Raw genomic sequence first — 14,443 nt, 5'->3', positions numbered from 1 at the left:
CACAAGTTTTGACGTTTAACAAAATTGAGTGAAAGTTCTTGAGTAATTGGGAAGCGAAGAGCTGGCCTGGCGCCCACCAGGCCATAATGTCGGACAGCGAGCAGATGAGTTGGCCTGACATTTTCCCCAGTTCCTCCCAATTGGGCAGCCTTGTACTCTAGTGATGTTCTGACTACATCCCTCACACTATGAAACGTTAACTTTTATACAGCACTTTTGTTAGTTCTCCTTTCTCATGTTCTGGAGAAGACGCTGGCATGGAGGAGGGGTTGGTGTCATACTTGTGGGATGTCTGGCGGTGGTTTACTGATCGTTGTATTACGTAATCTCCCCTCAGAATCCAGTATAGTGTACAATGTCTCATGATAACCTCTCATATGGAGAATGCAAAGACCAGGCATTGGACTAAATCAAGAAGGTGGACCACCAGGATCAAGTAGACCATGATTTTGGAGAAGGTGATCACAGGATCGAGTAGACCATGATTATGGAGAAGGTGATAACAGGATCAAGTAGACCATGATTATGGAGAAGGTGACCACAGGATCAAGTAGAACATGATTTTGTAGGTGACACCAGGATTACTTAGCCCAAGATTTTGGAGAAGATGACACCAGGACCAAGAAGTAGGTGATACACGAGAAGCCAGAGTGGTCAAGTGCTAGGTTATGGTAAAGGACAGGGCAGTAGATCCTAGAAATCCAATGTCTTCAAGTTTAATACAGCAGTGACATCACTGAGCTCTGATGACATCACGGCTGGCAGTCTAGGCAAGACTCGGAGATTGGTACAGGCATAATGGAGATTCAAGGTCTGGCCTTCTTGCCTTGTCTTTGGGTCACTTGGACACTGATAGGCCTCTGTGTTGCTTATGCCGTGACCCTCCTAGAAGGCCATGCTACGACTTACTTTCTGTATATCAGGTAAGTGGGTATATACCACTATTATACACATATATATACATTATTACTATTACACAGGTACAGATCCTTGTGTTGCTCCAGTGGTACGGTATTATATTGAAACTCTAAAGAGAAAGGTGCAATGAAAAACATCAGACGTGACTTTTTGAGAACTGAGATGATATCTTATGGCAGACCCTGTACAGCCGGTCATACATAGTTGATGTATACTTGCTGAACCTGACATTTTTTGATAATGGCGTCGATGATCCACTTATATTCACCACCTTGCTGCCATCGATGGTTTGCTTGCTTTAGCGTTTCGGCAGCTGTCAAGCTGGCCTGCTGCTGAACTTGTTCCTCACGACGTGCCTGTGATTTTTCCATCATCTCAGCAGCTTGCTGGGATGCCATATAATGAGCATGTTGTTGGTGCTGATGATCTCCTGAGCTCCAGCGTTTCAACAGCTGTCAAGCTGGCCTGCCGCTGAACTTGTTTCTTGCACTGTGCCTGTGATTGTTTCAACATCTCAGAATCTCGCTTTGATGTCATATAATGAGTGTGTTGTTGGCATTGATGATCCGCCTGCTCTGGCAGCTGTTAAGCTGGCCTGTTGCTGAACTCATTCCTCGCACTGTGCCTGTGATTGTTCCGACATCTCAGCAGCTCGCTGGGATGCCATATAATGAGCGTGTTGTTATCTATGTGCTGAATTTCATTCAAATCCGTTCAGCCGTTTTTGCATGATTGAGGAACAAACACACAAACGTTCACGTTTATAATATTAGTATGATATAATGAATTTCTGTCTGTCCATCTCTCTGTTCTTTATGCTTGATCCTCACCAAATTTGGCAAACAGATACATCAGTTGTCCAGGAAGGTTTTAGACCGAGTCACAGCTCCATGGGATGGACCGAGAGATACAGTATTGCCAAAAAATGGCCCACATAACCCAATACAAACCTGCAAGTCTTTCACTCATATTCCAACTGCCATACACATGGTCACATGTCCCTTATCAGCCAATAGAAGCTCGCATGTGCTTAGTCTTTACTCCAGGTTTCCATAAAAACCCATAGATTTTTATTCACTGCTGTGGGTCAGCTTTAAAGGGGAAGGGCACAGTGGATTACTATTAGAGATGAGCGAACACTAAAATGTTCGAGGTTCGAAATTCGATTCGAACAGCCGCTCACTGTTCGAGTGTTCGAATGGGTTTCGAACCCCATTATAGTCTATGGGGAACATAAACTCGTTAAGGGGGAAACCCAAATTCGTGTCTGGAGGGTCACCAAGTCCACTATGACACCCCAGGAAATGATACCAACACCCTGGAATGACACTGGGACAGCAGGGGAAGCATGTCTGGGGGCATAAAAGTCACTTTATTTCATGGAAATCCCTGTCAGTTTGCGATTTTCGCAAGCTAACTTTTCCCCATAGAAATGCATTGGCCAGTGCTGATTGGCCAGAGTACGGAACTCGACCAATCAGCGCTGGCTCTGCTGGAGGAGGCGGAGTCTAAGATCGCTCCACACCAGTCTCCATTCAGGTCCGACCTTAGACTCCGCCTCCTCCGGCAGAGCCAGCGCTGATTGGCCGAAGGCTGGCCAATGCATTCCTATGCGAATGCAGACTTAGCAGTGCTGAGTCAGTTTTGCTCAACTACACATCTGATGCACACTCGGCACTGCTACATCAGATGTAGCAATCTGATGTAGCAGAGCCGAGGGTGCACTAGAACCCCTGTGCAAACTCAGTTCACGCTAATAGAATGCATTGGCCAGCGCTGATTGGCCAATGCATTCTATTAGCCCGATGAAGTAGAGCTGAATGTGTGTGCTAAGCACACACATTCAGCACTGCTTCATCAAGCCAATACAATGCATTAGCCAGTGCTGATTGGCCAGAGTACGGAATTCGGCCAATCAGCGCTGGCTCTGCTGGAGGAGGCGGAGTCTAAGGTCGGACCTGAATGGAGACTGGTGTGGAGCGATCTTAGACTCCGCCTCCTCCAGCAGAGCCAGCGCTGATTGGCCGAATTCCGTACTCTGGCCAATCAGCACTGGCTAATGCATTGTATTGGCGTGATGAAGCAGTGCTGAATGTGTGTGCTTAGCACACACATTCAGCTCTACTTCATCGGGCTAATAGAATGGAGGAGGCGGAGTCTAAGGTCGGACCTGAATGGAGACTGGTGTGGAGCGATCTTAGACTCCGCCTCCTCCAGCAGAGCCAGCGCTGATTGGTCGAGTTCCGTACTCTGGCCAATCAGCGCTGGCCAATGCATTCTATTAGCCCGATGAAGTAGAGCTGAATGTGTGTGCTTAGCACACACATTCAGCTCTACTTCATCAGGCTAATAGAATACATTGGCCAATCAGCGCTGGCCAATGCATTCTATTAGCTTGATGAAGCAGAGTGTGCACAAGGGTTCAAGCGCACCCTCGGCTCTGATGTAGCAGAGCTGAGGGTGCACAAGGGTTCAAGTGCACCCTCGGCTCTCCTACATCAGAGCCGAGGGTGCGCTTGAACCCTTGTGCAGCCTCGGCTCTGCTACATCAGAGCCGAGGGTGCGCTTGAACCCTTGTGCACACTCTGCTTCATCAAGCTAATAGAATGCATTGGCCAGCACTGATTGGCCAGAGTACGGAATTCGGCCAATCAGCGCTGGCCAATGCATCCCTATGGGAAAAAGTTTATCTCACAAAAATCACAATTACACACCCGATAGAGCCCCAAAAAGTTATTTTTAATAACATTCCCCCCTAAATAAAGGTTATCCCTAGCTATCCCTGCCTGTACAGCTATCCCTGTCTCATAGTCACAAAGTTCACATTCTCATATGACCCGGATTTGAAATCCACTATTCGTCTAAAATGGAGGTCACCTGATTTCGGCAGCCAATGACTTTTTCCAATTTTTTTCAATGCCCCCAGTGTCGTAGTTCCTGTCCCACCTCCCCTGCGCTGTTATTGGTGCAAAAAAGGCGCCAGGGAAGGTGGGAGGGGAATCGAATTTTGGCGCACTTTACCACGTGGTGTTCGATTCGATTCGAACATGGCGAACACCCTGATATCCGATCGAACATGTGTTCGATAGAACACTGTTCGCTCATCTCTAATTACTATATTACATATGGTCACATACACACAGCTTTACTCCAGGTTTCCATAATAACCAATTGCAGGTTTTTCATTGATATCTGTCATAGTTGCGCCAATGCCCAAGCAACTGTTGCACTGAATGCTTCTTGCACCATTATGGAATGGGGTAGAAAAGCTGTCCATAGTACTACGATGGCTAACTAGGCCATGCCTGCGGGTGTTGGTCAGCTGTACCCAAGTTAAACTTGGCCCCGACAACTACTAGCTCTCTGAACACGATGACCTGACAGATAGGTGAGAGCTGAAAGAGGCTAGGGACTGGGATACTAGAGGTGGTCACCCCTAATGAAAGAATAGGTGCAGCTGCAAACAGAAACAACAAGGAAGGGACATGCTGGAAAATAAACACGCAGCACAACCATAAACACACAACAGAATTTGAGGAGAGGACACGTGGAGTAGTGAGGAAAGGGTAACACAGGACAGGGGCAAAATAAACCTGAAACCCTTAAACAAAAACTCACTAATTCCAAAACCGTGACAGGTAACCAGAAAATATAGGACAGGGGTAGAGAAGAAATGCTGAAAGAAAAACAGACTCTATCACAGAACAAACTCACATCATTACCGATCAAACTAATGAGACCGTACAACGTTCACAAAACAATCCTCCTAAACTGGGGCCAAGAATCCTGGTTGGGAACAACGAAAACCAGCGAAGAATGAAGCCAGCCTTGATGACAATGTCAAACACCTGAGGCTCGCGTCTACAAAGCCACCAAACCAGCTCGAGTATACACTGAGTCAGATACTCAACATCCAAGTGAACAGCTCAGTAGTAAAGCAAACAACCATTCAGCCACAGGCCACCGGTTCGAATCCCCAGTCAAACACCACCAGAAAATATGCGCCAATTTTACAAACAACTCAGGTTCTGACAATATCCAAGTGAGATACACGTGATCACATGACACTAATGGACCAATGGAAACTTGCAGGTTCTTCAGTCTTGACATGCACACACAGCTACACACAAATGACATATAAAATAGACCAGTGCCAATTCTTCTGGGGCCACTACACAAACAAAAAATGAAATATACCCGTGCAAAGCCGGGTCCTCCTGCTAATTTATCAATAAAAAAAAGTGAATGAAGAAAAGAGAAACGAAAATCCCATCAATATTTGGTGTGACCTTTGCCCTTTGCTTTCCATCACTTCTTCTCGCCACTTGCAGGCAGTGTTTGGCAGAACTCAGCAGGGAGGTTGTTCCCGCCATCTTGGAGAACTAATCACAGATCTTCTGTGAATGTAGGCTTGCTTCCAATCCTTCTGTCTCTTCATGTCACCCAAGACAGACTGGATAACATTGAGATCAGGGCAATATCTGTCCCTTTTCCTTCTCCAAAGGGTAAAGATCACACCCAATATTGATGGGATTTACGTTACTCTTTTCTTCATTCACGTTGGATTTTGTTAACCGATAAAAATAAACTATTAACCCTTTCATTTCTGAAAGCATTCGTACTCTGAAGCAACTGCCTAAATCTTTTACACAGTATTATATATAGGGGGACTGGGAGGAATAGATGTTGGCCATATGAGGGTTTAGTCAACAGCTACCTACAGTAAGATATCTAAAGTAAAGCTCTACAGCCGAGTGCAAGGGCTAGCTGTTGGCCCCTACAATCATATATTTAGGGCGTACGCAATGGATAGGCCACTAGAGATGAGCGAACACTGTTCGGATCAGTCGATCCGAACAGCACGCACCCATAGAAATGAATGGAAGCACCTGTGACGCTGACTTTGCTGGCGGCCGGCCGACATCACAGGTGTTTCCATTCATTTCTATGGGTGCGTGCTGTTCGGATCGGCTGATCCGAACAGTGTTCGCTCATCTCTATAGGCCACATAAACCTACACCCTGTACAACCCCTTTAACGTTCCGTGTTTTCTGTTGCTTCTCAGTGAAACCGGATCCTACTTCCCAGAGTCGGCGGTATTTACCACAGTCCTGATGTTGTCGTCCATACTCGGTAAGTAGTGGGGTCCACCATGGTGGGTAGATAACATTCACCCATTACACAATAACCCCATTACCTCCTATTACAGGAGCCGCTACAATATACTTAGTGTACAAGCTCCTTGATCTTCAGTCGGCAGCCATAGACATCCCAGGCCCCATCTCTCAGAAGATATTACTTGTGTTGGGAACGTTCTCATGTCTCGGGACATCCACTGTCGCCACATTTCAGGTTTGTGAACCTATCCAATGTATTTTTGCACTATATAATATCTAGTGTCACCCTCCCCATAATCCTACATACACGGCAGTCATAGGGTACAATAGAAAAATCCAGAATGGGGCCCAAAGCCTACTCAGAGGTCCATTAGTAGGTCATCAATTTTACATTGGTGGAGGTCCAAGACCCCAACAAGTCAGCTGTTGTTAAGGGACAATGACTCTCAGCATCTTTAATAGTCATGGTTATGAATACTACAGCCGTGCCCTATGCAAGTACAACCCATTCCCAATATCTACATGTATGGCAGATGCTGGTACTTTCAACATGGCACCCTCTCAGGACACTTAAAGGAGTTGTCATTTTTTGGACACTTATTCCCTATCTACAGCACATGGCTGTGGGATCAAAAGGGCAGAGGCCCCACATTAGACAGTCAGTAATAGAAGTCAATGGATGTTTGCAATAAATTGCAATTAAAAAAATAAAAAACTAAAAAACCTAAACTTACAAAATCAGCCCCTTTTCATAGATCACATATAAAAAAACAAACATAAACTATAAGCATATACAGATATTCAGCCCATACCGTGACGAATCGCAAAATCACCATTTTTTTTGGTAGTTTCTACCAAAAAAAATGATCAAAAATCAGATCCAAACCTCATTGTGGCGATTTTCTTACCACCATAAAATGGAGACGACGGAGAGTTTTCTTATAACCTGATGGTTAGGCGATCTTTTTATCATGACCTCTGCAGCTGATATTGGTTTCTCCATCGCAGGTAGAACCGTTCCCCGTGATCCATAGGACCGGCGCTGTGATGTCATTAGGATTGGGCGTCATATACAACCTGTGCCAATCAAGATACCTATATTGCATGCCATTAAGCAGTCCATACGTGTGCCATGTAAGAATGACTTTATCGCTCATGATGGCGGCCACTCTTACTACATGTATCCTTATTCATGTACCCATCGGTCTCAGGTCAGGTGGTTACCACAAAGTATCCCCAAGTAATTATCCTAATATGTCTTCAGTTTCCCTGCAGCACCCCCACAGGGGGAGTGAGGTATTACACAGTGTCCATTCATATCAATGGGTTTCTGTGTAATACAGGACAGGACAGCTCCTCCAGAGTAAGAGACACTCTTTGTAGCCACTCTTCACTTCGAACAGAGGACCCCTCACCATTATTACATGAGAATCCCTGAAAAACAGATCTAATCAGGAGTTTTAACACCAAAAATTTCCATTATTTCCAGGCAAACATTTATTCATTCTATCCATACCTTCCAACTTCCAGAGGACAGAAATAGGGACAAACCAGAAATGTTACCTGTCATGTACCTATAGACCGCTCCCAATCCAACCCAGTCCCTTCGTGTCCCCTTATAGTAATAATGTCCAACTCTGTAACATACAATGATGAAGTTCTATTAGTGTTGCCCATAGTGCCCCCACACAGTATAATACCCCTTAGTGCCCCCACACAGTATAATAGCCCATAGTGCCCCCACACAGTATAATAGCCCATAGTGCCCCCACACAGTATAATACCCCTTAGTGCCCCCACACAGTATAATAGCCCATAGTGCCCCCACACAGTATAATAGCCCATAGTGCCCCCACACAGTATAATACCCCTTAGTGCCCCCACACAGTATAATACCCCTTAGTGCCCCCATACAGTATAATACCCCATAGTGCCCCCACACAGTATAATACCCCATAGTGCCCCCACACAGTATAATACCCCATAGTGCCCCCACACAGTATAATACCACCTAGTGCCCCCACACAGTATAATACCCCATAGTGCCCCCACACAGTATAATACCCCATAGTGCCCCCACACAGTATAATACCCCATAGTGCCCCCACACCGTATAATACCCCATAGGGCCCCCACACAGTATAATACCCCATAGTGCCCCCACACAGTATAATACCCCATAGTGCCCCCACACAGTATAATACCCCATAGTGCCCCCACACAGTATAATACCCCTTAGTGCTCCCACACAGTATAATACCCCATAGTGCCCCCACACAGTATAATACCCCATAGTGCCCCCACACCGTATAATACCCCATAGTGCCCCCACACAGTATAATACCCCTTAGTGCTCCCACACAGTATAATACCCCATAGTGCCCCCACACAGTATAATACCCCATAGTGCCCCCACACAGTATAATACCCCATAGTGCCCCCACACAGTATAATACCCCATAGTGCCCCCACACCGTATAATACCACCTAGTGCCCCCACACCGTATAATACCCCATAGGGCCCCCACACAGTATAATACCCCATAGTGCCCCCACACAGTATAATACCCCATAGTGCCCCCACACAGAATAATACCCCATAGTGCCTCCACACAGTATAATACCACCTAGTGCCCCCACACAGTATAATACCCCATAGTGCCCCCACACAGTATAATACCCCATAGTGCCCCCACACAGTATAATACCCCATAGTGCCCCCACACAGTATAATACCCCATAGTGCCCCCACACAGTATAATACCCCATAGTGCCCCCACACAGTATAATACCACCTAGTGCCCCCACACAGTATAATACCCCATAGTGCCCCCACACAGTATAATACCCCATAGTGCCCCCACACAGTATAATACCCCATAGTGCCCCCACACAGTATAATACCCCATAGTGCCCCCACACAGTATAATACCCCATAGTGCCTCCACACAGTATAATACCCCATAGTGCCCCCACACAGTATAATACCCCATAGTGCCCCCACACAGTATAATACCCCATAGTGCCTCCACACAGTATAATACCCCATAGTGCCCCCACACAGTATAATACCCCATAGTGCCCCCACACAGTATAATACCCCATAGTGCCCCCACACAGTATAATACCCCTTAGTGCTCCACAGAGTATAATACACTTAGTGTCCTCACTCAGCTTGCCTCATAGAGCACCCACACAGTATAATGACCCTCTCACTGTATAATTCTCCAATAGCACCCCTACATAGTATAATGCTCCCATAGCACCCCTACATAGTATAATGCTCCCATAGCACCCCTACATAGTATAATGCTCCCAAGGTGCCCCTCTCACAGTATAATGCCCCATAATACCCTTACATAGTATAATGTTCCCCTAGTGCCCCCACACAGTATAATGCCCCACAGGTCTGGCTGAGTATAACATTCCCATAGTGTCCTCTCACAGTATAATGTCACCTTAGAGGCCTCAACATTGTATGATGCCCCACACGTGTATTGTGCAGTATTGTGACGTGCACCATTGGTTGCTTTTCCTTCACTTTTTCTTCTATCAGTTCTTTTTTTTAAGATAACCCTTATATACGAGTTATGTGATGGCCGTTCCTGTAAGGAGGTAAGTCTATTTTATTACACACAAGTAGTATACTACCACTGCTGCGGCCATAGTGTAGATGCAGCATGCCCCATATTGTCCCCTATGTAAGTGTCCTGCAACGTGCCACAGAACTGAAAATGTAAATCAATGCATTAACTATTTTTAGCACTAGATGGCGATATAGGACTATTGCACTACACTTATGTGAATTCACATGTTTACTGTTTCGTTTAGCTCATTGACGGTTTCACTCTGACACAACTTGTGGTCACAAATGGTACTGCAAATAAAAAAATAAAAGCAATTGATCTTGAGGCCTGGCACTCTAGGCATGTGGAGGGTTGTACATTGAGCTTATCACTATTGTCCCCTACAGCCTATGATTCTTCATATTATACTGCTAGACTACAGTTTTATACTGGGTGAAGAATGGCATGCTGGGAAATATCCCGTAATAACATTTAACTATTGTGTTCAGATCTGTGATGTTTCGGCGGTGATATCTGAGTGGCTCTCCTTACTGATGTTTATGCTGCATTATCTCACATACTATACAGACTTCCAGGTTTGTAAAATAGACAAGTCCTCATATCATGATTTTCTATATCCACAAGAAAAAAATATTGAGAAAACTAAAGAAACTGTGAATCATGTGATGTATAACATACAGTCCTATGAAAAAGTTTGGGCACCCCTATTAATCTTAATCATTTTTAGTTCTAAATATTTTGGTGTTTGCAGCAGCCATTTCAGTTTGATATATCTAATAACTGATGGACACAGTAATATTTCAGGATTGAAATGAGGTTTATTGTACTAACAGAAAATGTGCAATATGCATTAAACCAAAATTTGACCAAAGATAACAGCCTCTAGTCGCTTCCTGTAGCTTTTAATCAGTTCCTGGATCCTGGATGAAGGGATTTTGGACCATTTCTTTCTACAAAACAATTCAAGTTCAGTTCAGTTAGATGGTCGCCGAACATGGACAGCCCGCTCTCAAATGATCTGAAAACAAAGATTGTTCAACATAGTTGTTCAGGGGAAGGATACAAAACGTTGTCTCAGAGATTTAACCTGTCAGTTTCCACTGTGAGGAACATAGTAAGGAAATGGAAGACCACAGGGACAGTTCTTGTTAAGTCCAGAAGTGGCAGGCCAAGAAAAATATCAGAAAGGCAGAGAAGAAGAATGGTGAGAACAGTCAAGGACAATCCACAGACCACCTCCAAAGAGCTGCAGCATCATCTTGCTGCAGATGGTGTCACTGTGCATCGGTCAACTATACAGCGCACTTTGCACAAATAGAAGCTGTATGGGAGAGTGATGAGAAAGAAGCCGTACGCCACAAATAGAGTTGCCTGAGGTATGAAAAAGCACATTTGGACAAGGCAGCTTCATTTTGGAAACAAAGATTGAGTTGTTTGGTTATAAAAAAAGGCGTTATGCATGGCGTCCAAAAAGAAACAGCATTCCAAGAAAAACACATGCTACCCACTGTAAAATTTGGTGGAGGTTCCATCATGCTTTGGGGCTGTGTGGCCAATGCCGGCACCGGGAATCTTGTTAAAGTTGAGGGTCGCATGGATTCCACTCAGTATCAGCAGATTCTTGAGAATAATGTTCAAGAATCAGTGACGAAGTTGAAGTTACGCCGGGGATGGATATTTCAGCAAGACAATGATCCAAAACACTGCTCCAAATCCTCAGGCATTCATGCAGAGGAACAATTACAATGTTCTGGAATGGCCATCCCAGTCCCCAGACCTGAATATCATTGAACATCTGTGGGATGATTGGAAGCGGGCTGTCCATGCTCGGCGACCATCTAACTTAACTGAACTTGAATTGTTTGTCCAAAATACCTTTATCCAGGATCCAGGAACTGATTAAAAGCTACAGGAAGCGACTAGAGGCTGTTATCTTTGCAAAAGGAGGATCTACTAAATATTAATGTCACTTTTCTGTTGAGGTGCCCATACGTTTGCACCGGTCAAATTTTGGTTTAATGCATATTGCACATTTTCTGTTAGTACAATAAACCTCATTTCAATCCTGAAATATTACTGTGTCCATCAGTTATTAGATATATCAAACTGAAATGGCTGTTATAAACACCAAAATATTTAGAACTAAAAATGATTAAGATTAATAGGGGTGCCCAAACTTTTTCATAGGACTGTATGGAAGGTCTAAGCAATGGCAGTGTTTTATACGTATGGATAGTATTATAGTAGTTATATTCTTGTACATAGGGGGCAGTATTATAGTAGTTATATTCTTGTACATAGGAGGTAGTATTATAGTAGTTATATTCTTATACATAGGAGCAGTATTATAGTAGTTATATTCTTGTACATAGAAGTTAGTATTATAGTAGTTATATTCTTGTACATAGGAGTAATATTATAGTAGTTATATTCTTGTACATAGGGGGCAGTATTATAGTAGTTATATTCTTGTACATAGGAGGTAGTATTATAGTAGTTATAGTCTTGTACATAGGAGGCAGTATTATAGTAGTTATATTCTTGCACATAGGGGGCAGTATTATAGTAGTTATATTCTTGTACATAGGAGGTAGTATTTTAGTAGTTATATTCTTGCACATAGGAGCAGTATTATAGTAGTTATATTCTTGTACATAGGAGCAGTATTATAGTAGTTATATTCTTGTACATAGGAGGTAGTATTATAGTAGTTATATTCTTGTACATAGGAGTAGTATTATAGTAATTATATTATTGTACATAGGAGTAGTATTATAGTAGTTATATTCTTGTACATAGGAGTAGTATTATAGTAGTTATATTCTTGTACATAGGAGGTAGTATTATAGTAGTTATATTCTTGTACATAGGAGCAGTATTATAGTAGTTATATTCTTGTACATAGGAGTAGTATTATAGTAGTTATATTCTTGTACATAGGAGTAGTATTATAGTAGTTATATTCTTGTACATAGGAGTAGTATTATAGTAGTTATATTCTTGTACATAGGGGCAGTATTATAGTAGTTATATTCTTGTACATAGGAGTAGTATTATAGTAGTTATATTCTTGTACATAGGAGGTAGTATTATAGTAGTTATATTCTTGTACATAGGAGTAGTATTATAGTAGTTATATTCTTGTACATAGGGGCAGTATTATAGTAGTTATATTCTTGTACATAGGAGTAGTATTATAGTAGTTATATTCTTGTACATAGGAGGTAGTATTATAGTAGTTATATTCTTGTACATAGGAGTAGTATTATAGTAGTTATATTCTTGTACATAGGGGCAGTATTATAGTAGTTATATTCTTGTACATAGGAGTAGTATTATAGTAGTTATATTATTGTACATAGGATTAGTATTATAGTAATTATATTCTTGTACATAGGAGTAGTATTATAGTAGTTATATTCTTGTACATAGGAGGTAGTATTATAGTAGTTATATTCTTGTACATAGGAGTAGTATTATAGTAGTTATATTCTTGTACATAGGAGCAGTATTATAGTAGTTATATTCTTGTACATAGGAGTAGTATTATAGTAGTTATATTCTTGTACATAGGAGGTAGTATTATAGTAGTTATATTCTTGTACATAGGAGTAGTATTATAGTAGTTATATTCTTGTACATAGGAGTAGTATTATAGTAGTTATATTCTTGTACATAGGGGCAGTATTATAGTAGTTATATTCTTGTACATAGGAGTAGTATTATAGTAGTTATATTCTTGTACATAGGAGCCGTATTATAGTAGCTATATTCTTGTACATAGGAGCAGTATTATAGTAGTTATATTCTTGTATATAGGGGGCAGTATTATAGTAGTTATATTCTTGTATATAGGGGGCAGTATTATAGTAGTTATATTCTTGTACATAGGAGCAGTATTATAGTACTTATATTCTTGTACATAGGAGTAGTATTATAGTAGTTATATTCTTGTATATAGGAGCAGTATTATAGTAGTTATATTCTTGTATATAGGAGCAGTATTATAGTAGTTATATTCTTGTAAAAAAGGGGCAGTATTATAGTAGTTATAGTCTTGTACATAGGGGGCAGTATTACAGTATTTATATTTTTGTAAAGTATGTCAGCCTGTTTTATACCAATGTGCAGATTTGGTCTTGTATATAATACATTTGCTTTCCCCTTCTTTTTGCAGCATCTGTGTATAAGTTGTGACAGAAATGATTTTATAACCTTGAGGAAGACAACTCACAGTGAGACAAAGTTCTCCATCTTACAGCAAGATACACAGGAGATGAATTCACTTCTCCAAGCATGATGAGAAAACTTCTGCTGTGTGGCTCTTTACGACTGTACCAAATATGACAGACTCCGATACAGTGACTGCGGAGAAGTTGACCTCATCTTTTAACAAAGTCAGTACAGTGAACAGTTCTGAAATGATCCTGGCAATGCTGAGAGGTGGCACGGACAGTGCACATCTGTATTATACTGTTATACTCAAGTGTATCCAGCAGGTGGCAGCATCATCCTAGCAGAAGATCTGACAGACGGATGGCTGACATGAAAAACACGGAGAAACTTTGAGAAAAGAGAACAAATGAAGGGGTGGTGAACATTGTGCCATTTCTCCATCACAAGCTTTAAGAGCCAAAATAAAGGAATAGACTTCAATATTGTATATTGTGAGGGATTTACTATGCAAATTGTGCCAAAAAAGTGGAGTACGTGGCACATGCCAAATTTATGTAAAAAAACACTTTTTACGATTTCTGCGACACTGCGTAGTTAAGTGAAATCACAATGTACACGAAATTTATTCATGACACTGTAAGGTAA

The 14,443-nt window shown here is 42.3% G+C and overlaps 1 protein-coding gene across 1 annotated transcript; it reads left to right on the top strand.

Annotated features, from left to right (window-relative positions):
• The first annotated feature begins 798 nt into the window (after positions 1–798).
• LOC142214610 (DNA damage-regulated autophagy modulator protein 1-like) lies at positions 799–13,922 on the top strand. Its single transcript, XM_075283549.1, has 7 exons — positions 799–923; positions 5,984–6,051; positions 6,128–6,270; positions 7,044–7,215; positions 9,592–9,650; positions 10,111–10,197; positions 13,800–13,922. The coding sequence occupies exons 1-7, from the start codon at positions 799–801 to the stop codon at positions 13,920–13,922; spliced, it is 777 nt and encodes a 258-aa protein (XP_075139650.1).
• The last annotated feature ends 521 nt before the right edge of the window (positions 13,923–14,443 follow it).

Source organism: Leptodactylus fuscus, chromosome 7, assembly GCF_031893055.1.
Source record: "Leptodactylus fuscus isolate aLepFus1 chromosome 7, aLepFus1.hap2, whole genome shotgun sequence".
NCBI classification, from domain to species: Eukaryota; Metazoa; Chordata; class Amphibia; order Anura; family Leptodactylidae; genus Leptodactylus; species Leptodactylus fuscus.
The sequence above is the reverse complement of the archived record's forward strand: the minus strand, read 5'-3'. Positions and strand labels throughout refer to the sequence as shown.